Below are 23,545 nucleotides of genomic sequence, written 5' to 3' on the forward strand. Positions count from 1 at the left end.
CCAGGTTCTTTTCCCAAAACTAGATCTAACATGGCATTCCCTCTAGTTGGCCTGTCAACATACTGCGTCAGGAATCCCTCCTGGACACATTTAACAAATTCCGTCCCATCTAAACCTTTGGCACTAAGCAGGTTCCAGTCTATATTTGGGAAGTTGAAGTCTCCCATTATAACAACCCTGTTATTTTTGCTTCTCTCCAAACACTGCCTGCCAATCTGCTCCTCTATATCTCTACTGCTACCGGGGGGCCTATAGAATACTCCTAGTAGAGTAACTGCTCCTTTCTTGTTCCTTAATTCCACCCATACGGACTCTAGAGATGATCCTTCTACAACATCCATCTTTTCCACAGCCATAACAGTGTCCCTGACCAGTATCGCCACCCCTCCTCCTCTTCCCCCCTTCCCTATCCCTCTTAAAACACCGAAAACCAGGAATATTCAATATCCACCCCTGTCCTGACGTCAGCCACGTCTCAGTAATAGCCACAATATCATAGTCCCCCATACTTATCGAAGCCCTCAGTTCATCCCCCTTATTCCTGACACTTCTTGCATTTAAGTAAACATACTTCAGTCCATCTACCTTACTACTTTTATAGCCTGTATTCTGCTTCTCCTTCCCCTTCCCCAAAGCCTCTCTACCTGTTTGATCTAACTTTTCCCCATCGCCTTCTTCCTCTGACCTACTCCTCCAGTTCCCTTCCCCCTCACAAACTAGTTTAAACCCTCCCGAACCACCCTAGCAAACCTAGCCGCAAGGATATTGGCCCCCTTCTGGTTCGGGTGTAACCCGTCCTCTCTGTACAGAGACATAGTTCACTCAATGTCTATGACTTGTGAAGCACCTTGGGATGTTTGACACTTTCTAAATGTTACCAGCTCTTGTTGCTGAATCCAAGAACCGTCCCCATTTGCACCACCTCAGTGTGCGTTGAAGCCACCAAAAAACCCAGTGGTGGGATGTGGATGTGGGAGAGTCATGGTTCTTGAATGAAAATGCTGTCTTTGCCTGAGAAGTTGGAGGGACAATATCTGGGACATGTGGTACTTGCATTCCCAACATACCATTTGGCTCAAAAAAAAACAAACTGCTGGAAGAATTCAGCGGGTCTAGCAGCATCTGTGGAGGCAAAGGGATGGGGACATTTCAGACCCTTCATCAGTGTAGCGGGAAGATGACCAATATAAAGAGGTGAGCTGGAGGAGGGAGACAGAGGCTGATAGGTGGAACCAGGTGGGGGAAGTAGTTCACCTGTTCCATCCAGCCACACCCCCCCCCCCCCCCCATTACCTAGACATGTCACTCTCTCACTCTGCCCCACTAGTTCCATCTACCCACCATCCCTTCCTTATCTGGTTCCATCTATCACTGAGCGATCTGTCTCTACCATTCCCCCTCCCTCCCTGGCTCCATCTGCCTTCATTTCTTTTTGCCCATCATTCCCACATATTACCCACTATCTCAACACTGCTCCCTTCCTCCTGCCCCCACCCTGGCTCCATCTGCCCGTCATCTCTTCTTCCACCTCCCCCCCCCCCCACCCACCCAAACATCTGATTCCACCTATCACCTACCAGTCTCTGATTCACCCCTTCTCTCCCCTCTTTATACTGGCTATCTTCCCTCTACACTCTCATTCTCAAAACATCAACCATTTGTTTCCCTCCACAGATGCTGCTTGATCTGCTGAGTTCTTCCAGCAGTTTATTTTTTTTGCCCCAAATTCCACCATCTACAGTCTGGATGAGGCTTCTTGGCTCAGTAGTTCCATGATGACTTGTACCATACGTAAGCCAACACACAGCTTTCATCATCAAGCACTGTCACCATAACTTTGAGTATGCCATTTTGAGGATGAAATAGAGGATAGGGAAATGAAGGGGGAGCAAAACAAGAGCTGGCTTGGTGTTATGGGATTATTAAATAGTATCCAGCAGCATTTGCAGCCATGTGGATAAGAGGATGGTTGGTGGCTAATGATTCAAGCTTGTGTCTGCAGTGACCAATGGTTCCCATTACTGCGCTCCATACAGAGGAGCAGCCTAGAGTGGGCACTGAGTACATCACCACAACTACATCCCATGTGCATGTACTCTGTGTACTCTGACACCTTCTCCCCATCCCCCCAATCTGCCTTCCAACCCCTTTCCCCACACACTTACTCACAGAATCCTGTTGTCACGGGGATGCTGGCTTTACCAGTGCCTTCATCGATCTCCAAACAGGAAGAGCAAAGTGTCCCAGTCCCAGATATTGTTGATAAGACGAGAGCACTGTTCTGTCAGACACTGAAGGCTGGTACAAGTTGTTTCAGTCTTGTGTAACTGTGCCTTTTAGAAGTGGGAGTCAGCCTTCAGCTCATCAAACCCATTCCACTGCCCAGTGAAATGATGCCCGACCCAGACACCCTGATGAAATTCTCCCAACAAAATACTTTGTTTTGTACACTTGTTTGTTACCTTGCTTTAGGTGGCCATGTTTCACTGATTTACACAAGGGAGATCGTTTGCCTGATCTCCAATCTGCCAGTATATTTTTTGGGATCTTTTGATTATTTCTCTGTGGCTAGACTTTGAGGTGATTTGCATGGTGTTAAATTCAGCTTTTGAAGGATTAAGTTGAATAACCAGAATTATGTTAGGTCCAGAGATGTTAGTTAATTGGGATTGGTAGGCTATTTTCCTTTCAGGCAATGCAAGTCCTTGGGCTGTGTGTGTATGAGAGCACACTGGTTTGCGGCACTGGTATCTAAACAAGCCAGAAACTGATCAAGCATGACTGGGCATTTACTTAGGTGATGTTAGACTGATTGCAAATGTACTGTGGCCCCCACCCATTTTTTAAAAATTTTATTTACAGCGTGGTAACAGGCCCTTCTGGCTCAACGAGTCCGCGCTGCCCATTTTAAACCCAAATTAACCTACCCGTACGTCTTTGCAATGTGGGAGGAAACCAGAGCACCCGGAGGAAACCCACACAGACACGGGAGAACGTACAAACTCCTTACGGACAGCTGCAGGAATCGAACCCAGGTCGCTGGTGCTGTAATAGCGTCGCGCTAACCGCTACGATACTGTGCCGTGTTTATTAGGAACCTGAAGAATTTTCAGGATTGACCTAGGTGTCCTTTCATTTTAATCAAAAGTAACGTGTAGCCTAAAATCTCACAGTGCGTTATCAGTAATGAGTATGTTAGTACAATTGTTCAGGGCCCTTTTGTCCTAGGAGGCATTAATGTAAGGGGTAAAATCAGCAAGAAAACAGAGTCATGGGACATGATTAATGCATTAGTAAGCATGGCTTTGCTGTTGCGGTTGTTACTGATGGCAAATACAGTAGTGAGGTGCTCGTGATACTGGAACAGCAAATTCAGGCTGAAAGTTTGTATATGTCCTTTGACATAGAAGAAGCCCATTTTGGCTCATTGAGTTTCTCAGCTCACAGAACAAACCAATTCCTTTCTCACCTCCTTTACGTATCAGAGTCCAGCACTGCTAGTCCTTTGTGTTCCTGCTTATCTCCCTCCTGTGGCTGTCTCCAACCTTCACCCTCCTCTCTCCCACCTCACTCCGTCTGCCTCTCATTAGTTTTTCCTCTCTGTCTGCTTCCATCTATCATCCATCTGCTACTGTCTCCTAACTCCAACCCTGCTCCCCTCCCTTACCTGGCTCTACCTGCCTGTCATCTTGCACCCCCCCTCAGTCCACCAATCACCTCGGGCTCCCGTCTCACCGCTTCCCTTCCGCTCTCTATACCAGCCATCTCCCCTCTCCACTCTCAGTCCTGATGCAGGGTTTTGACCTGAAATGTCGACAATTCCTTCCCTCCCCCCCCCACCCCACAGTTGCTGCTCGACCCGCTGAGTTCCTCCAGCAGTTTGTTGAAACCAATTCCCTCACTAGTTTTGCCTGTGGGAAACCTATTCTACCCATATCTCCACCAACTCCCCCAGATTCTACCCCTCACCTGCACACCAGGGGCAACTTTGGATGGGGGTGGAAACCAGAGTACTCAGGGGAAACCCACGAGGTCACAGGGAGAACAAGCAAACTCCACACAGACCGTGCCCGAGGTCAGGATTTCAGCACAGAAAGTTTTGTACTCATAAGGGCAGTGCCAAGTGAGTGCTGCACAATCATGGTGCAGGGAAGGGCTGGTGTGTGTGGGTGACACGGTCATGGGGTGGTGCTGGGGGGGTCAGCGGTCGTTGGGGTGGCGCTGGGGGGGCACGGTTGTTGAGGTGGTGCTGGGGAGTCGCAGTTGTTGGGACAGTGCTGGGGGAGCACGGCACAGGCAGTGGAGCAGTAGTGAGTGAGATACTACACACGTGCCGGGGCAGCTCTGTTGCAAGGATGGAGGGGCCTGTACTGAGTAGGGTGCTGTACACTTGTAGGGGCATGACAGGGGGAGTACGGCATGGTCAGAAATGCCAGTTTTGGCTGATGTGATAACCCTGGCCCTGTCTGTAAACCTTCCTTCATTATTAGGAGGAATTGCAAGGGATTTCTCACAGTCCTGGGCCATTATTGGTCCCTTAACCAGCATCTGATGTCTGCTTTATGGGAAGTTTTCTCTCCTAATTTAAAACACAATGCACTTTTGAATGTCTTGATCAACTGTAATGTCACTTGGGTCTCGTGTCCATCCATCCGTCTTGCTCTGAGTTTAACCAATCCACACTGCACGGAGAAACAACCAGTTTCCTCTTGGTTGCTCCGTGCAGGTGATCCCTGTGGGAAAGTATGTGTGGATACTAACACCCTCATACTCCAACTCTTATCCTCTGTCCTACCATACTATGTGTCTGTACTTTAATTCATTCCCTTACCCATTCACAAAGGTGTTTCATCAGTTCTGATGTTCCAGTTTTCATGAAGGGTCTGTGATCTGAAACATTACCACTGTTTCTCTTTCCACAGATGCTGCCTGACTTACTCAATGCTTCCAGCATTTTCTGTTTTTTGTTTCAAATTTCCAGTATTGACAATCTTATTTTCATATCATATATGCAAGTTTGCTGTCTTGATCTGTACCACCTCTTGCACTGACAACACCCTTAGAATCCTCACTCATTTTCAAGACCCTCCACGGTGCTTCTCTCCAGCCCCACTTTCTGCAACCCCTACCAACCCACCAGATCTCTGCCCTCTTGTGCAGGGTACCCTAAAAGTTAACCTCCAGGTTGAGTCGGTGGTGAAGAAGGTGAATGCAATGTTGGCATTCATTTCTGGAGGAATAGAATACAAGAGCAGGGATGTGATGTTGAGGGTCTATAAGGCATTGGTAAGACTTCACTTGGAGTACTGTGCGCAGTTTTGGGCTCCTGATTTAAGAAAGGATGTGCTGACGTTGGAGAGGGTTCAGAGAAGATTCACTAGAATGATTCCAGGAATGAGAGGGTTGACATATGAGGAACGTTTGACGGCTCTTGGGCCGTACTCCTTGGAGTTCAGAAGAATGAGGGGGGACCTCATAGAAACATTTCAAATGTTAAAAGGCCTTGACAGAGTAGATGTGGCAAAGTTGTTTCCCATGGTAGGGGAGTCTAGTACAAGAGGGCACGACTTCAGGATTGAAGGGCGCCCATTCAGAACAGAGATGCGGAGAAATTTCTTCAGCCAGAGGGTGGTGAATCTGTGGAATTTGTTGCCACGGGCGGCTGTGAAGGTAAAGTCATTGGGTGTATGTAAGGCAGAGATTGATAGGTATCTGAGTAGCCAGGGCATCAAAGATTATGGTGAGAAGGTGGGGGGGGTGGGGCTAAATGGGAGAATGGATCAGCTCATGATAGAATGGCGGAGCAGACTCGATGGGCCAAGTGGCCGACTTCTGCTCCTTTGTCTTATGGCCTCTTCCAGCTGTGGCCTTTTTGCATACGCTGGATATAATCACTTCACCCTCGACAGCTGTGCCTTAAGCTGCCCGTGCCCTAATCTCTAGAATTAACTCATAAAACTCTTTTCTCTGTTTTTGTTTTCTTTTTAAGATACTTATTTAAAATATCTCTTTGACTAAACCTTTGACTGTCTGTGCTGAGATTTTGGAGACCCATGAAACTGCAGATGCTTGAATCTGGAGCAACAAACGATCTGCTGGAGGAGCCCAGCGGGTCAGACAGCATCTGTGAGGGGAAGGACTGTCAATGTTTCAGGTTGAAACCCTGCATCAGCAATTGTTGACATTTCAGGTCCTGATGTAGGGTTTTGATCCAAAACATTGACAGTTCCTTCCTGACGCCACCCCCCCACCCCCACAGATGCTGCTCGACCCACAGAGCTCCTCCAGCAGATTGTTTGTTGTCCTGAGGCTTCTTTTGGCTTGAAAATTTTATGAACTGTTTTCTTTGTTAATACTGCTGCTAAGCACCTTGGGATGTTTCCTTGTTGGAGGTGCAGGGTGAGGACAGAACCAGCTTGGCACTGTTCCTCCCTGTGGTTCAATTCACCACCAGCTCCAATGGGCTTCATTGCTGGGCTCTTCCAAGGAGCAGGGATGGGCACAATGGGCTGTTTTGGTGCTGTAAGGGCTCCATAAAGTGTACCAATTGGATAAGACACAAGGCAGCTCTGCTCCCAGTGCCTGAGGAAATGAATCCCTATTACAGGGAGGGTGCTGGTGCAGAGATTGATTTTCTTTAACTAGAATGTTTATGTTGGAAGATAATTTGCTGGAAGAGCTCAGTTAATGCTGCTTTGGTTTATCTCAAAGGGACGTGTGGCAGTGGGTTAAAGGAATCCAGCTCTTTCGTCTTCTGCTGAGGAACACTGCAAGCTGTGAAGGTCACGGATGTGTGGAGAGACAGTAGACTGAAACAACGAAGGATGCAGGTATGTACCCACTTGGGTCAGTTAGAGACTGTAGATTGAGGAAGGAGGGTCCAGGCAAGGTTAACAGTATATAACTGTTGTGTCCGCAGAAGCTGTTTTGTTTTGGAGAAGTAAACCTCCTGTTCTTTATCAATCCACAGCATGGGCCACAGGTCCCACCCAGCAAGTTCCTGACTGTAGTGCTGAAGAACTGCTTTTTGATAGAGTGCTCTATTTGTCCCATTCCCTCACTCTTTTGCCAGAAACATGCAAATTATTCCTTTTGAGACAGAGACTGCAGAGGCTGGAACCTGGATAAAATGAACAACCCGCTGGAGGAACTCAGCGGGTCGGGCAGCATCTGTGTGAGGGGTGAGAAGGATTGTCGACGTTTCAGGTTGAGACCCTGCACCTTGAAGGCCACAATGAAACCTGCCCCCAGCACAACTGCTGGCAGTGTGATCCAGATTCCAAGCACACACACTGCGTTTAAAAACTAAACAGTAAATCAGAGCTGCACTCAATATATTGGTTTATTATTGTCACATGTACCGAGATACCATGAAAAACTTTCGTTTGCATGTGATCCAGGCAGATCATTCCATACACAAGTACATTGAGGTAGTAAAAAAAAGGGAAAGTAAACATTTGGGTGCAAGGGCCATGACGAGGTAGATTGGGAGATCAGGAGCACATCTTTAGCGTATGAGAGGTCATTTCAAGCGTCTGATAACGGCAACAGGCAAGGGGAGAGTATTCTGTCAGATGCTTGTTAGGTTATTTGTTTTATAAATGTTGTTTTGAGCGTTAAGTATTGACCAGTACATGAGGTATAACCTAAAATAAAAACAGAAAATACTGGGAATGCTCAGCCAGTCAGGCAGCATCTGTGGAGGTAAAGTGCTGAATATTTTGGACATATCTGTAAACGTGTGGATCCAAGGTGTGGAGGGTGGAATTTCAGCTGGAATCCATGTAGAGTAAGTTGACAGCGAGTCGCTCATTAAGGAAAGAGATTTGTCTATGGAAGTGAGTTTTGGTCAACACCTTATCAAAGACGAGAAGAGCAAAGGAAGCCAATGATGGTGAGTGAGGTAAAAGGGACAAATGGAGCTGCTGTAGGAAGAGGAGCAGAGCTTCCTCAGGAGGGCAATTCCTGGAAAAGAAGTGTTGGGTCGAGACCTCCAGATGAAGGACCTCGACCTGAAATGTTCGACTGTCCATTTCCCTCCACAGATGCTGCCTGGCCCACTGAGTTCCTCCAGCATCTTGTGTGTTGCTGGTAGTGAATTCGACAGGTGTCAGAAAGCAACAAACTGCAGTTCTGAAATAAGAAAGAAAACTGTTGGAAGTTCTCAGTGGAGAGAAACTGGGAACAATCTTCCTGCTGGCATTTGAACTGTTGTCACTTCACATCCACCCACCAGAGCACTCAGCCTCGGCTTAATGTCTTAATGCAAAGATAGCCCCACCTGCTGGGGTCCCTGAGTAGTGCACTGCAACATCAGCCTAGAACTTTCTGATCCTTCTCCCAGATTGGGACGAACAAACTTTGACTCGTCAGCGTGTACCCACTAACAAGGGCACTGAAGGCCCCCTGATTGTTCTGTGAATCTTCTCGATGGTGTTCAGCAGGGAAGAGCACTGACTCCTCAGCGGAGGGAGGAAAGTAGCTGGTTGATCAGCACCTCTCTGCTACCTCCTGCTGGCCATCCAGAGTCATTCAGAACAGACACAGGCCCTTCCGCCCAATTGGTCCATGCCGACCAAGATTCCCAATAAACTCGTCCCATTTTTCCGCGTTTGGCCCACGTCCCTCTAAACTTTTCCTATCCATGTACCTGTTGTTAATGTGCCTGCCTCAACCATTTCCTCTCGCAGCTCGTTGCATATACTGACCACGCTCTGTGTGAAAAAGTTGCTCCCCCCCACGTTCCTATTAAATCTCTCCCCTCTCCCCTTAAACCTATGCCCTCAAGTTCTTGATTCCTGTGTGCATTCACCCTATCTATGCCCCTCAGGATTTTATACACCTCTATAAGATCACTCCTCAGCCTCCTTTGTTCCAATGAAAAAAGTCCCAACCTGCTCAACCTCTCTCCATAACTCAGTCACTTGTCCTGATAACATCCTCGTAAACCTCCTCTGCACTCTTTCCAGCTTAATGGCATCTTTCCTGTAGCTCACGACCAAAACTGAACACAATATACTTAATGTGACCTCAACAACAACTTGTACAACTGCAACATAACATCCCAACTTCTATACTCAGTGCCCTGACTAATGAAGGCCAATGTGCCAAAAGCCACCTTCTCCACCCTGTCTACCTGTGACGCTGCTTTCGGGGAACCATGTACTTGTACTCCTATGTCCCTCTGTTCTACAACACTCCCCAGGACCTACTGTTGACTGTGAATGTCTTACCCTCATTTGTCTTCCTTTGTCCTTTGTCATCTTTGTCTGAGGACACAGCTGCCCAAGAGTTTGCAGCATTTACTGCAGAGCCCATGAAGTCTCCTAGGATGAGATCAAACTCTGATAAGGAAGCCACCTGATCAGCACATGCCCTCCTCATTGTACAGCCACATCTGGTGACTGCCCTACAGCTGATGCCCAGATAAGATGTTGGAAGAACCTGAGGAATTGGCTGCTGGTTGTGATTATCAGGCTGTTGCTTGTCTAGTCGTTGGGACAGTTCTCCCAGCTTTGGTGGATCCTCGGATGTTCACGAAGTGTGGAATGTCTTCGTCTTTGTGTTGAAGTTGGGTGGTCCATCTAGTTTTGATGGTCGTATTTGTTATTGCAACACGAGGCCATTCAGCTCATTAGATCCATGCAAACCCTTAGCAAGTCCCAATCCTTTTTATTGCCTTGAAGCACTCCCCCCCACCACACCCATTCTCTCTCATGCTAATCAGCTCTCCTTTGATTATCCTGCCACTCACCTAGACTGGAGGTAATTTACAGCGGCCATTTAATCTTTGTGATGTGGGAGGAAACTAGAGCAGCCGGGGGAAGCCCTCACGGTCACAGGGAGAACATACAAACTCCACACAGACAGCACCGGAGATCAGGATTGAAACTGAGTGCCTGGAGCTGAAGCAGTAGCACTACCTGCTGCCCAGCGTGCTGGGAGAATTTATTTGCTAGCATCGTGTAAATTGGTGAAGAACCCTGTTGCGACCTGGTTATGTGGCCATTGTCTCAAAGGAATTAAAAATATAAAATACAAACCGGAGAGCTAGATGGGTTTTAGTGGGAGGAAACTCCATTTAGAATGAAAGGAAATGTGGCAAGATCAGGCCCAAGTAAATGGTTCTTCTCCTCTTTGCCTTCAGACGTCCTAATCTTCACACACTAGCCTGAATAACATTCCACTGGCTCCACTGCAGTCACTGACAAGTGATACATTCCACGACCCAAATCCTCACACATGTAACACAAAATAGTTTCTCCTGTTGAGTTAAATCCTTTCCATTTAACCCTCCAGAATAAGCTTCTTCTGACCAAAAGCAGTCTGTAAACTTTAACCATGGGAGTGAGCTGTAGTGGTTTGTGATTGGTGTATTTTTTTGTGGCCGCCCATATTTTAATTTTGTTTGTATGTCTCTCCGAGGGGGCACAGAGTCCACGGGACAAAAGCCCAACCAGAGATGGCATCAATGGGTAAAGTTAGTATCTAGATGAAGCAGCAGTAATCTTCATCAGGGCAATGTAGCCCTGGAGTGTGTCTGAGTCTGCAGTCTCTCTGTTAGTGGATTTGAATCTAATGGTTATCCTGTGCTGCTTTTTTCCAGCCTGTGTTGTACTCGTACTTCAGGAGTTCCTGCTCATGGAGGGTGCGAATTGGTGAGGCTCCAACAACTGGCTGCAATTTGAAATCATCTGTCTGCCTATCTGTGCCTGTGTGTGCGTGAGAGAGAGAGACTGATACCGAGTTGGGCTTTCACAGAAATTAAACTTGAATGGATGATCCAGTCTTGTCAACTGCAGCAATCCATTAAACTTTGGAAATTTTTTTATTTATAAAAGCTTCAGCTGGGTGTGAGGTTGTCTCTGAATTTAACGGGAACATGGGTAGAAGTGAAACTTTAGTGAGTTTCTAAAACTTGTTTCTCTCTCACTCAGCTCTTGCTTTCAAAGGAATCGAATACGAGCAGGTGGCTGTGAACCTGATCAAAGATGGAGGGCAGCAGGTACCCGTCCAGCCCCCCCCCCCCCCCCCCCCGCCCCCCGCCCCCCGCCCCCCGCCCCCCGCCCCCCCCCGCCCCCCCGCCCCCCCGCCCCCCGCCCCCCGCCCCCCGCCTCCCGCCTCCCGCCTCCCGCCTCCCGCCTCCCGCCTCCCGCAACATTTCGCTGCTACTTCCCAGTTCACTCTCCTCTTCATGTGAATCATTTTCAAACAGAACAAGGCAAAGTTTTGTGATTGCAAAAATTACGTTAGGTCAAGTGATTATTCACCCATATTACTATTTTAAAATATTTTGTATCACAAACCCTGGGCAGATTTGAGGAGGTATACCTGCTCCTGTTTCTTAAATGCCCTTTAAATATAATAAATGCCCTTTGTACAGTCAATTCTGTAAGGGAGATAGCCCACTTACACATCACAGGCTCCTACAATACGCAGAGTATTTTAGCAATGTTACTTGAAGGATAAATATTGCCCAGGTCAGGACAGAACCCTGCTTTGGGATTGCTCATGTACACCTGAGAGGCAAATGGGGTGAGCAGTGTATTGGTGTTAGGGCATTAGATAATAGTGAAGGACCATTTTAATCAGTAACTTCTTATTTCCTCTGCAGCACAGTAATTCGTTCAAGGCTCTTAATCCCATGAAGCAGGTCCCAACGCTCTCCATCGATGGGATCGTCCTCTCCCAGTCGGTGAGTATGGTTTGTTTCTGCTGGAGGAGGAGGGGTTTTGTTGCTGCTTGTTAATTTGGATGTTGCCCAAGAGAGGAGTTCAGGGGCTGTTAACCTGACTGTGTAAATGTTTACCTTGTTTCTCTGACCTGTCTTGGTCTCTCAAATGGTGAATCTGAGCTAAAGCAGTCATCGGCAGCACCTGCAGATCTGTATAGATCTTGACCACTAAACTACAGATGTTGGCAGTTGGTCCTGTACATGGCAAGACCCTGCAAACGGCGATGAGACAGACCACCTTGGAATTGTAAAGCCACACAGCCAGAAGAATGACCTTTGGCCTTGTATGGGAGCACTCTTCAAATAAACTTTCCCCACAGCCCTGCAGATTTTGCCACTTCAGACATTTACCCAGTTCAAGATTTCCTGTGAATCTGCTACCACTGCCTTTTCGGGCAGATCACAACAATTCGCTGCATATCCTTCATCTGTCCCCGGTTACTTCCCCAGTTACCCCAAACCTGTGTCCTCTGTTCCTGACGCCGCCCGTCACTGGGAATTCATCAGTACTCCAATAAATCTCCGCCTAACCTTTGCGCTGAGGAGAACCCAACTTCTCCAGTCATTCCACATAAGTCGCTCATCACTGGGTGGATTCAGTCCTGATGAAGGGTCTCAACCCAAAACGTCAACTGTCCATTTCCCTCCACAGATGCTGCCTGACCCACTGAGTTCCACCAGCATCTTGTGTGTTGCTCCAGGTTCCCAGCACCTGCTGTCTCTCTTGTGACTCTTCACTGGGACTAGTACACCTTGGCATTCTACACAGTATTCCAGCTATGACTTTAAAGATTCATACCTGTACACCAGAGAAACAGGCCCTTCAGCCCATCATCTCTGTGCTGACCATCTACACTAATCCCACCTGCCTGCAATAATTCCATCTCCCTCTGTGCCCTGCTCATTCAAGTACCTGTCCAGGTGCCTCTTAAACGTTGTTACTGTTCCTGCCACAACCATTCTCTGGCAGCTCATTGCAGGTACCACACCAACTACACTACATACCAAACAACACACCCTCTGATCCCTTTTTAAACCTCCTCCCTCTCACCTTCAACTTGTGCCCTACCATGGGAAACACACACTGGCTATCTGCTTTATCTATGCCTCTTGATTTTATATACCTCTATCGTGTCACATCTCAGCCTCCTTTCCCCCAAGAAAAAGTCCCAGCCTATCCAATCTCTCCTTTAAAAACTCAAGCCCTCCAATCCCAGCAACATCCTCAGGAATCTATTCTGTGCCGTCTCTAGCTTAATCACACCTTTCCTGACCAGAACTGCACGCGACACTTAAGTGCGACCTAACCAATGATTTGTACGACTAATGTGAAGTCCCAACTACTTAATGCCATCTCCGATGAAGGCAAGCATGCCATGCGCCTTCTTCACCACCCTGTCTTCCTGCGTTACTACTTTCAAGGACCTATACACCTGTACCCCCAAGGTCTCTCCATTCAACCACACTCCCCAGGGTCCTATCATTCATGTGAAAGTCCTGCTCTGTTTTAACATCAAAATGCATCACTTCACACTTGTCTGAGTTAAATTCATCTGCCACTCTTTTCCTCACTTTCCCAGTTGATCTAGACCCTGTTATAACCTTAGACATCCTTCTTCACTGACAACCGCTAACTATGCCACCTACATTCGCATCCGGGTAGCGCATGCTGTGGGTAAAGGGGAACTGGTCGATGGAATAAACTCAAATTTGCAGAAGGCATTTGATAAGGTTCCCCATCAGTTATTGCAGAAAATGAAAGCTCTTGGTGTAGGAAATAATGCATTGATGTGGATGGAGAATTGGCTGGCAAACAGGAAACAGTGGACATAATTGGGTCAGAGAATTACATAGCATGGAAACAGACCCTTCGGCCCAACTCATCAATTCTGACCAAGGTGTCTTCCTGAGTTAGTCCCATTTGCCTGTGTTTGGCCTATAATTGTCTAAACCTTTCCTATCCATGGACCTGTCCAATTGTCTTTTAAATGTTGTTATTGTACCATCTTTTCTGTTTGGCAAGATGCAATGAGAGGTGTGCCATAGAGAAAGGTGCCAGGGACTCCACCTTTTACAATGTATAAAAATAACTTGGATGAAGGTACCAGAGGTATAGTTACTGGATTTGCTGATGACTCTAAGGTAGGTAGGTAAGTAATGGGGACCTGGGAAGGCTACTGAGGGATAATAGATAGTGTTTGTGAGTGGCCAAAGATCTGGCAAATAAATAGGAAATTGTCAATTTTGGCAGGAAAAGTTTTTTAAAAAAAACATTATGTAAATGATAAGAGATTGCAGAGCTCTGAGACACAGGGATTTGGGTGTTGTCGTGGAGGATGATTTGGAACAGGCTAGTATGCAGGTACAGCAAGTAATTAGGAAAGCTCACACTTATGGCTTGGGGGAATTGAATGCAAAAGTAGAGAGGTTCTACTTCAGTTATATTGAGTATTGGTGAGCCCATACCTAGAGTATCATTACAGTACCAGTCTCCTTATTTAGGGAAGGATCTAAGTGTATTGGAAGCAGTTTAGAGAGGGTTTACTAGACTAGACTAATATCTGGATTGGGCAGGTTGCAGTTTGAGGAAAGGTGTGACAAGCTAGCTTTGAATCCATTGATTGAAGTGTACAGATCCTGAGGAGTGCCAACAGGGTGGATGTGGAGAGGACGGTTCCTTGCATCAGAGAACCTAGAGTGAAGGGTCACTGATTAAATTAAGGACGTTTTTTTTCTCTCCCGGAGGGTCCTGAGTGTTTGCTAATGGCACCCTGAGGAAGAGAGTTCCAGAGTCTCTGAATATTTTTAAGGCTGAGGTAGACCTGTTCTTGATAAGTGACAGGCTGGAAAGTTGCTGGGGAAGGACAGGAATGTGGACTTAAGGTTACTGTCTGATCAATCACGACCTTGCAGAATGGCAGGGACAGGAATGAAGGGCTGAGTGGCCTCTCCAGCTCCCAGCTAATATTTTCAAAATACATTTTCCGGAGTGGAAGCATTAACAGATGTTGGCTCAGACAGAGCTCTGCAGATATCGCTCGGTGCTCCACCCTCGCAAGAGATTGTGTTTGAAGTGTGAGAGTGGCCCTTTAATCCATGCCCTCGAGACTCTGAAGTGAGACCCCCACTCCAGTGTTGGGGGGTGGGAACCACCGCCCCAGTGAGGTGGGACGGCTGGCATTCAGGATGCTCGACGTGACCATCTCTGAACGCTTCACTTTCATTGATCCAATCCTCCCTTTTTAAACATTCCTAATTCTAAATGTATAAAGCTTTCTGCACCACCGACACTGCCCCCAACTCCCACCATCAGTGGGAGCGTTAACACAGTCACCGGACATTTCAGTGTCTCACACACTGATTCCATCCCTCGGAAGGAATTCTCGGAGACCAAGACCCGAAGAGCCGTGCCTCATTCACCAGCCTGTGAAGGAGTTATTTCCATTCTGTAATAGTTTGGCTGGTCAGTGTGAAAGAATCCAGCCTTAAACACTCTCAATTCCTTTAAAACTGTTTCTGGGTCGGTTGTTGTTTTCGTGGACCACTGCTGTTAGTTTGATCGGTACTTTCTCTGCTGCTGATAGATGGCTATAATTCATTACCTGGAAGAGACCAGGCCCAGTCCTCGGCTGCTGCCCACTGATCCCAAGAAACGTGCCCAGGTCCGGATGATCTCCGACCACATCACCTCTGGGATCCAGCCCCTGCAGGTATGGCTTTGGTTTCTGTGCACACCCCCACCAGTCTGGCTCCACCTTTGCCTGTCTATGTCTTGTGAATCCTGTGTGCTGTCGATTGTCTATGTGGCAGATACGGAGAGCGGCAGTTCCTCTATCTGCCCCTTGCAGGTTGGGTCTGTGGCTCCTACTCGTTGCACACATCTGGCTGCATGTGTGGACTACTGGTTTATTATTGTCACACGAACCAAGAGAGTGTAGAGCTTTTGTGTGCGTGCCATCCAGACAGATCATTCCATACATCAGTACATTAAGGTCTTAAAAAGAAAACAGAATGCAGAATAAAGTGTTACAGTAACAGTGCAGTGCAGGCAGACAACAAGGTGCAAGGTCATAACGAGGTAGATTGTGAGGTCAAGAGTCCATTTTATCGTACCAGGGAACCGTTCAATAGTCTTATAACAGCGGGATAGAAGCTGTCCTTGAGCCTGGTGGTACATGCTTTCAGGCTTTTGTATCTTCTGCCCAGTGGGCGCGGAGGGGGGAGAAGAAGAGAGAATGTCCGGGGTGGGTGGGGTCTTTGATTATGCTGGATGCTTTACTGAGGCAGCGAGAAGTGTCCATGGAGGGGAGGCTGGTTTGTGTCTGGAGTTCTGGATAATCCTGGGAGGGGGCTGGTTGGGTCTATCAGCATTCATTTTGTTTTGTTTTACTGTCAGTAAAATGAGCATACAATCACAGGGCTGTCTGATTTTTCAGAATCTCTTGGTGCTGCAGAGGCTAGGGGAAGAGCAGAGGCTAGAATGGGCTCAACACTTCATCACCAACGGGCTTCAGGGTGAGACAAGACAAGGCGATCGTGACAGATGACTGCTGTTTAACATTCCAGCTCATCTTGCCTCACACCTCAGTACAACACCACTCCTCCTGCTCAAACTCTTTAGACTGGACTGTTCCAACAAATCCTCAACAGCCTCCTAAACTCATCCAGAGACCTGCTGCCCTGTGCTAACTTAGTTATACAGCATGGCCCAATAAAGGCCCTTCGGCCCAACTTGTTATGCTAACCAAAATGCCCATGTACATGAATTACATGTGCCTGCATTTGGCCCACATCCCTCTAAACTGTTCCTATCCACGAACCTGTCCAGTGTTTTTTTAATATGTTGTAATTGTACCCACCTCTACCACTTCCTCTGGCAGCTCGTTCCACACACCCACCACCCTCTGTGTGGAAAAACTTGTCCCTCAGGTCCCTTTTAAATCTTTCCGCTCTCATCCTAAACCTGTGCCCTCTAGGTTTAGAATCCCCTACCCTGGGGAAAAGACTGTTACCGTCCACCTTATCGATGCCCCTCATGATTTTATAAACCTCTGTAGGGTCACCCCTCAGCCTCCTTCGCTCCAGGGAAAATGGTCACAACCTATCCAGTCTCTCATAACTCCAGCCCTGCGGTCCTGGCAACATCCTCGTGAAACTTTCCTGTACCCTCCCTAGCTTACCATCACCCCCGTGTTCACTGGCCTACACTGGCTCCTGTCTGAGTGGCTACATTTTAAAACTCTTATTTACAAATGGTCTCATCCTCCCTTTCTGTTTCCTTCTCAACCTACAACCTCACCCCCTCAGATCTTGGCACTCTTCTTATTTTGACCTCCTGCATGTCCTGTCTTATTGCTGCACTGCTGGTGGCCACACTTTTGCTATTGAGATGCTAAACCTTGAATTCCCTCTTTAAATCTCCATCTTTCTCTCCTTTGAGCAGCTCAGTAAAATCTACTGCCTTGAGCATGTTCTGGCCATCTGGCCTTAAATCCCTTCGCTTGGTGCCACAGCTTGATCTGAGTTTGCAGGGACTTGGGATGTTTTACTGTACTGAAGACCCTATGTAACTAAGTTGTTCAGCTCACCTCGCCCTGAGCCCATCTTTCTTCACTAATTTCTGTGTTTTTCAGCTCTCGAAAGTCTCCTGCAACAGATGTCTGGACGATACTGTGTCGGTGACGAGGTACGTAGTGCCAGGCTTCCAAGTGGTGATCTGTTTAGAAAAAAGTACAGGATTTAGGGTCTTTTTTCCCCAGAGTCAATGTATAATACTAGAGGGCATGCATTTAAGATGAGAAGGGGTAAGTTCAAAGGAGATGTGTGGGGCAAATTTTTTGTTTTACACAGTGGTGTGTGCCTTGAATGCACTGCCAGGGTGGTGGTGGAGGCAGATACGATAGAGGCTCAGAGGTAGGCACATGAATGTGCAGAGAATGGAGCGTATTCTGCCTGGAGGTCGGTGACCAGTGGTGTTCCACAGGGATCTGTTCTGGGACCCTTACTCAGTGATTTTATTTTTATAAATGACTTGGATGAGGAAGTGGAAGGGTGGGTTAGTAAGTGTGCAGATGACATGAAGGTTGGAGGTGGATAGTGTAGAAGGTGTTCGTAGGTTACAACAGGATATAGACTGGATGCAGAGCTGGGCAGAGAAGTGGCAGATGGAGTTCAATCTGGAAAAGTGTGAAGTGATACACTTTGGAATATCGAACTTGAAGGGGGAGTACAAGGTTAATGGCAGGATTCCTAGCAGTGTAAAGGAACAGAGGGATCTTGGGGTCCAAGTCCATAGATCAACGCAAGTTGATAGGGTGGTTCAGAAGGCATATGGTGTGCTGGCCTTCATTAGTCAGGGGACTGAGTTCAAGAGCCGCGAGGTAATGTTGCAGCTCTAAGACTCTGGTGAGACCACACTTCTGTTCAGTTCTGTGTTCAGTTCTGGTTGCCTCATTATAGGAAGGATGTGGAAACTTTTAGAGTGCAGAGGAGATTTACCAGCCTCCTGTCTGGATTAGACAACGTCTTATGAGGAAAGGTTGAGTGAGCTAGGGCTTTTCTCTTTGGAACGACGCAGGATGAGAGGTGACTTGATAGCGGTGTATAAGATTATGAGAGGCATAGATAGTGTGGACAGCCAGCACCTTTTCCCCAGGGCAGCAACGGGCAATACCAGAGGACATAGAGTCATAAAACTATACAGCATGGAAACAAGCCCTTTGGCCCAACTCGTCCATGCTGACCAAGTTGCCTAACTATCCGTTTAAGGTCAGAGGAAGAATGTTCGGGGAGATGTCAGATGTAGGTTCTTTACACACAGTGGTGGGTGCCTGGAACGCACTGCCGGGGATGTTGGTAGAGGCTGATACAACGGACATTTAAGAAACTCTTCGATAGGCACATGGATGTAAGAAAAATGGAGGGTTATGGGCTGTGTAGGAGGGAAGGGTTAGATTGATTGTGGGGCAGGTTTATGTACGTCAGCACAACATTATGGGCCAAAGGGTCTGTACTGTTCTGTGGAGATTGAGTGAGGACAGACAGGGTGGGCTGAAGGGCCTGTTCCTGTGCTGTACTGTTCTGTGCCCTAAAGATCACATCAGTGACCTGATGCTATGGTCAACCCTGCCCCATAAACCTTCGCTCAACTTCCTGCTGCTCTCTGGGGTGATCGGTTACCTCCCTAACAGCTGCTTTCCTCTGCGCTGGACTTGTATAAATGCAATGTGGAGGCTTTGAAAGGGAGGTCTATGTTTCTCTCGCAACTTCACATTTTTCAAGGTATTCCAAAGCATTTCACCGGCCAGGTTTAGGCAATGTTGTAATGTTGCAGCCACTTAAAGTGCATTAACAACCAGCTGATGTATTGTCAATGTTGGCTGAAATTGATAAAGATGCTGGGAGAACTCGAGGCTACAGGACAAGTGCAGGTAAATGGGAGTAATGTGGATGTGCACACGATGGTTAGCATGGACGTGGAGGGCCAAAGGGCCTGTTTGTGCACTGCATGACTCTGTGACTATCCTCCTGTTCCTGGAAAATCGGCCAAGGGATCTTGTCCATCCACCTGAGAGGCTGCTCTGAAGGACAATCAGTACTCCCTTGCTACTGTGTTGAGACATCAGCTATGAGGCTTGAATATAAGCGGGCAGCTTAAAAAGCAAACAGCCTAGAGAGCGGGCAGCGTCGGAGCGGGCAGCAGTGTGAGTGGCAGCAGAGTGTTCTGGGCTTTGGCTCAAGGGGCTTCGGCGTGAAGGGGCAAGGAGGGTAAGTAGCTGGTAAGTAGGTAAAGGCAAGGTTTAGCTTTTGGTCATTATAGATTTGTAGGTGGGACTAACTAGGGAAAAGAGAAAGGTAGTCAGATGGAGGACATGGTGGTGTGCTGCAGCTGTTTGATGTGGGAACTCGTGGACCTTGTTGAGGTCCAAGATGGCCACATCTGCAGTAAGTGCTTGAGGCTGGACGAACTTCGGCTCAGAGTTGATGAGCTGGAGTCGCAGCTACAAACACTGCGCAGCATAAGGGAGGGAGAGAGTTACGTAGACACGGTGCATCAGGTGACAGTCACCCCCCTTAGGGTAGGTACATTTGAGGTTCAGGAGGCAGATAGAATGGTGACGGTCAGGGGAGGGAAGAGGAAGAAGAAGTCAGGCAGGCAGACAGGACAGAGAGCCCCGGAGGCTGTTCCCCTCAGTAACAAGTTTTCTACCTTGGAAGCTGTTGAGGGGGATGACCTGCAGGGGCCTAGCTGCAGTTACCAGGTCTCTGGCACTGGGACTGGTACTGCTGCTCAGAAGGGAAGGGTGGGAAAGAGACATGCGGTAGCGATAGGGGACTCGATAGTCAGGGAAACAGACAGGAGGTTCTGTGGCAGTGAGCATGAATCCCGGATGGTATGTTGCCTCCCAGGTGCCAGGGTCCGGGATGTCACTGTCGGGTCCACAGAATTCTTGAGTGGGAGGGAGAGCAGCCAGAGGTTGTGGTCCATATTGGCACCAATGACATAGGTAGGAAGGGGGATGAGGTCCTGAAGAGTGAGTTCAGGGAGCTAGGCAGAAAATTGAGGAACAGGACCTCAAGGGTAGCAATCTCGGGATTGCTGCCAGTGCCACGTGATAGTGAAGGTAGGAATAGAAGGAGGTGGCAGATAAATGTGTGGCTGAGAAGTTGGTGCAGGAGGGAGGGTTTTAGATTTCTGGATCATTGGGATCTCTTCTCGGGAAGGTGGGACCTGTACAGAGAGGACGGGTTACACCCGAACCAGAAGGGGGCCAATATCCTTGCGGCGAGATTTGCTAAGGTGGTACAGGAGGGTTTAAACTAGTTTGTGAGGGGGAAGGGAACCGGAGGAGTAGGTCAAAGGAAGAAGGGAATGGGGAAAAGTTAGATCAAACAGGCAGAGAGGCTTTGGGGAAGGAGAAGCAGAATACAGGCTATAGAAGTAGTAAGGTAGATGGACTGAAGTGTGTTTACTTAAATGCAAGAAGTGTCAGGAATAAGGGGGATGAACTGAGGGCTTGGATAAGTATGGGGGACTATGATATCGTGGCTATTACTGAGACGTGGCTGACATCAGGACAGGAGTGGATATTGAATATTCCTGGTTTTCGGTGTTTTAAGAGGGATAGGGAAGGGGGGCAAGAGGAGGAGGGGTGGCGATACTGGTCAGGGACACTGTTACGGCTGTGGAAAAGATGGATGTTGTAGAAGGATCATCTCTAGAGTCCGTATGGGTGGAGTTAAGGAACAAGAAAGGAGCAGTTACTCTACTAGGAGTATTCTATAGGCCCCCCGGTAGCAGTAGAGATATAGAGGAGCAGATTGGCAGGCAGTGTTCGGAGAGAAGCAGAAATAACAGGGTTGTTATAATGGGAGACTTCAACTTCCCAAATATAGACTGGAACCTGCTTAGTGCCAAAGGTTTAGATGGGACAGAATTTGTTAAATGTGTCCAGGAGGGATTCCTGACGCAGTATGTTGACAGGCCGACTAGAGGGAATGCCATGTTAGATCTAGTTTTAGGAAATGAACCTGGACAGGTGAAGGGTCTATTGGTGGGTGAGCATTTGGGGGACAGTGACCATTGCTCCATAACCTTTAAAATTGTCATGGACAGGGACAGGTGCAGAGAGGACAAGAGGTTTTTCAATTGGGGAAGGGCGAACTACGAGGCTATAAGGAGAGAACTTGGGAGTGTAAATTGGGATGTCCTTTTTGAAGGAAAATGTACCATGGGGATGTGGTCGATATTCAGGGATCTTATGCAGGATGTTAGGGATAAATATGTCCCGGTGAGGCAGAGAAGGAACGGCAGGGTGAAGGAACCGTGGGTGACGAGAGAGGTGGAACGACTTGTTAGGGAGAAGAAGGTAGCATACGTGAGGTATAAGCAGCAAGGTTCAGACAGGGCCCGTGAGGAATATAAGGTAGCGAGGAAGGAACTTAAGAAAGGGCTGAGGAGAGCTAGAAGGGGACCTGAAAAGGCATTGGCTAGTAGGGTTAAGGAAAATCCCAAGGCCTTTTTCAAGTACGTGAAGGGTAGGAGGATGGCTAGGGTGAAGGTAGGTCCGATTAAGGACAAAGGTGGGAGAATTTGCCTGGAGGCGGCGGAAGTGGGAGAAGTTCTCAATGAGTACTTCTCTTCGGTATTCACCAGGGAGAGGGGTCTTGATGATGCGGAAGGGAGTGCTGGTAGGGGTAATGTTCTCGAGGTTGTTGATATCAAGAGAGAGGATGTGTTGAAGTTGTTAAATAATATTAAGACAGATAAATCTCCGGGGCCTGACGGGATTTTCCCCAGGCTGCTTCGAGAGGCTAGGGAGGAGATTGCTGAACCGCTGGTAAGGATCTTTGAGTCCTCGTTGTCTACGGGGGTGGTGCCGGAGGATTGGAGGGTTGCGAATGTTGTCCCCTTGTTCAAAAAAGGTAATAGGGATAGGCCAGGGAATTATAGACCAGTGAGTCTCACGTCTGTGGTGGGTAAGCTGTTAGAAAGGATTCTAAGGGATAGGATTTATGAACACCTTGAGAATCGTGGACTGATTAGGGACAGCCAGCATGGCTTTGTGAAGGGAAGATCTTGCCTCACGAGCCTGATAGAGTTCTTTGAGGAGGTGACCAGGAAGATTGATGAGGGCAGTGCGGTGGATGTGGTTTACATGGATTTTAGTAAGGCATTTGATAAGGTTCCTCATGGTAGGCTTCTTCAGAAGGTCAGAGGCCGAGGGATCCAAGGAAGCTTGGCTGTGTGGATTAGGAATTGGCTTGCATGTAGAAAGCAGAGGGTTGTGGTGGAAGGAGTGCCCTCGGATTGGAAGGCAGTGACTAGTGGTGTCCCGCAGGGATCGGTTCTGGGACCTCTACTTTTTGTGATATTTATAGATGACTTAGATGAGGGGGTGGAGGGCTGGGTTAGTAAGTTTGCGGACAACACTAAGATAGGCGGTGTTGTGGATAGTGTGGAGGGCTGTCGGAGCTTACAGAGGGATATTGATAGGATGCAGAGCTGGGCTGACAAGTGGCAGATGGAGTTCAATCCGGAGAAGTGTGAGGTGGTACACTTTGGAAGGACAAACTCCAGGGCAGAGTACTGGGTGAATGGCAAGGTACTTGGCAGTGTGGAGGAGCAGAGGGATCTGGGGGTTCATATTCACAGTTCGTTGAAAGTTGCCTCACAGGTGGAAAGAGCAGTTAAGAAGGCCAATGGGATGTTGGCTTTCATAAGTCGCGGGATTGAGTTTAAGAGCCGCGAGGTTATGATGCAGCTTTACAAAACTCTAGTTAGACCACACTTAGAGTACTGTGTTCAGTTCTGGTCGCCTCATTATAGGAAGGATGTGGAGGCATTGGAGAGGGTGCAGAGGAGATTTACCAGGATGCTGCCTGGATTGGAGGGTATTGAATATGAGGAGAGGCTTAAGGTGCTGGGGCTTTATTCACTGGAAAGGAGGAGGATGAGAGGAGACATGATAGAGGTATATAAAATATTGAGAGGAATAGATAGAGTAGACAGTCAGCGCCTCCTTCCCAGGGCACCAATGCTCAAGACGAGAGGTCATGGCTTTAAGGTTATGGGTGGGAGGTTCAGGGGAGATGTCAGAGGGAGGTTTTTCACCCAGAGAGTGGTTGGTGCATGGAATGCACTGCCTGGGGTGGTGGTGGAGGCAGATACATTGAACAGGTTCAAGAGCTTGTTGGATAGGCATATGGAGGAACGTGAGATAGAGGGATATGCGGGAGGAAGGGGTTAGGTAGTGTGAGGGTGGTCTGATGGACGGCACGACACGGTGGGCTGAAGGGCCTGTTTTGTGC

General features: G+C 47.9%; 1 protein-coding gene and 1 non-coding gene across 3 annotated transcripts in view; both read left to right on the forward strand.

Moving 5' to 3' along the window:
- gstz1 (glutathione S-transferase zeta 1) overlaps positions 1-23,545 on the forward strand; it is a 29,428-nt gene that overhangs the window by 4,015 nt on the left and 1,868 nt on the right. The window contains exons 2-8 of one of the 2 annotated variants that reach the window (XM_052016095.1): positions 6,712-6,830; positions 10,607-10,658; positions 10,938-11,005; positions 11,615-11,695; positions 15,319-15,444; positions 16,171-16,249; positions 17,368-17,420. In XM_052016095.1, coding sequence (XP_051872055.1) covers positions 6,825-6,830; positions 10,607-10,658; positions 10,938-11,005; positions 11,615-11,695; positions 15,319-15,444; positions 16,171-16,249; positions 17,368-17,420 — 465 coding nt within the window. In that variant the 5' untranslated portion in view covers positions 6,712-6,824. Of the gene's footprint in view, positions 1-6,711; positions 6,831-10,431; positions 10,481-10,606; positions 10,659-10,937; positions 11,006-11,614; positions 11,696-15,318; positions 15,445-16,170; positions 16,250-17,367; positions 17,421-23,545 lie in introns of those variants that run through there. The other variant, XM_052016085.1, reaches the window with a different exon arrangement.
- On the forward strand, positions 1,988-2,309 carry LOC127579007 (small Cajal body-specific RNA 13). Its single transcript, XR_007957622.1, has one exon. It is a non-coding gene; the product is annotated as a small Cajal body-specific RNA 13 (non-coding RNA).

This window comes from Pristis pectinata, chromosome 1, assembly GCF_009764475.1.
Source record: "Pristis pectinata isolate sPriPec2 chromosome 1, sPriPec2.1.pri, whole genome shotgun sequence".
In the NCBI taxonomy this organism is placed as follows: Eukaryota; Metazoa; Chordata; class Chondrichthyes; order Rhinopristiformes; family Pristidae; genus Pristis; species Pristis pectinata.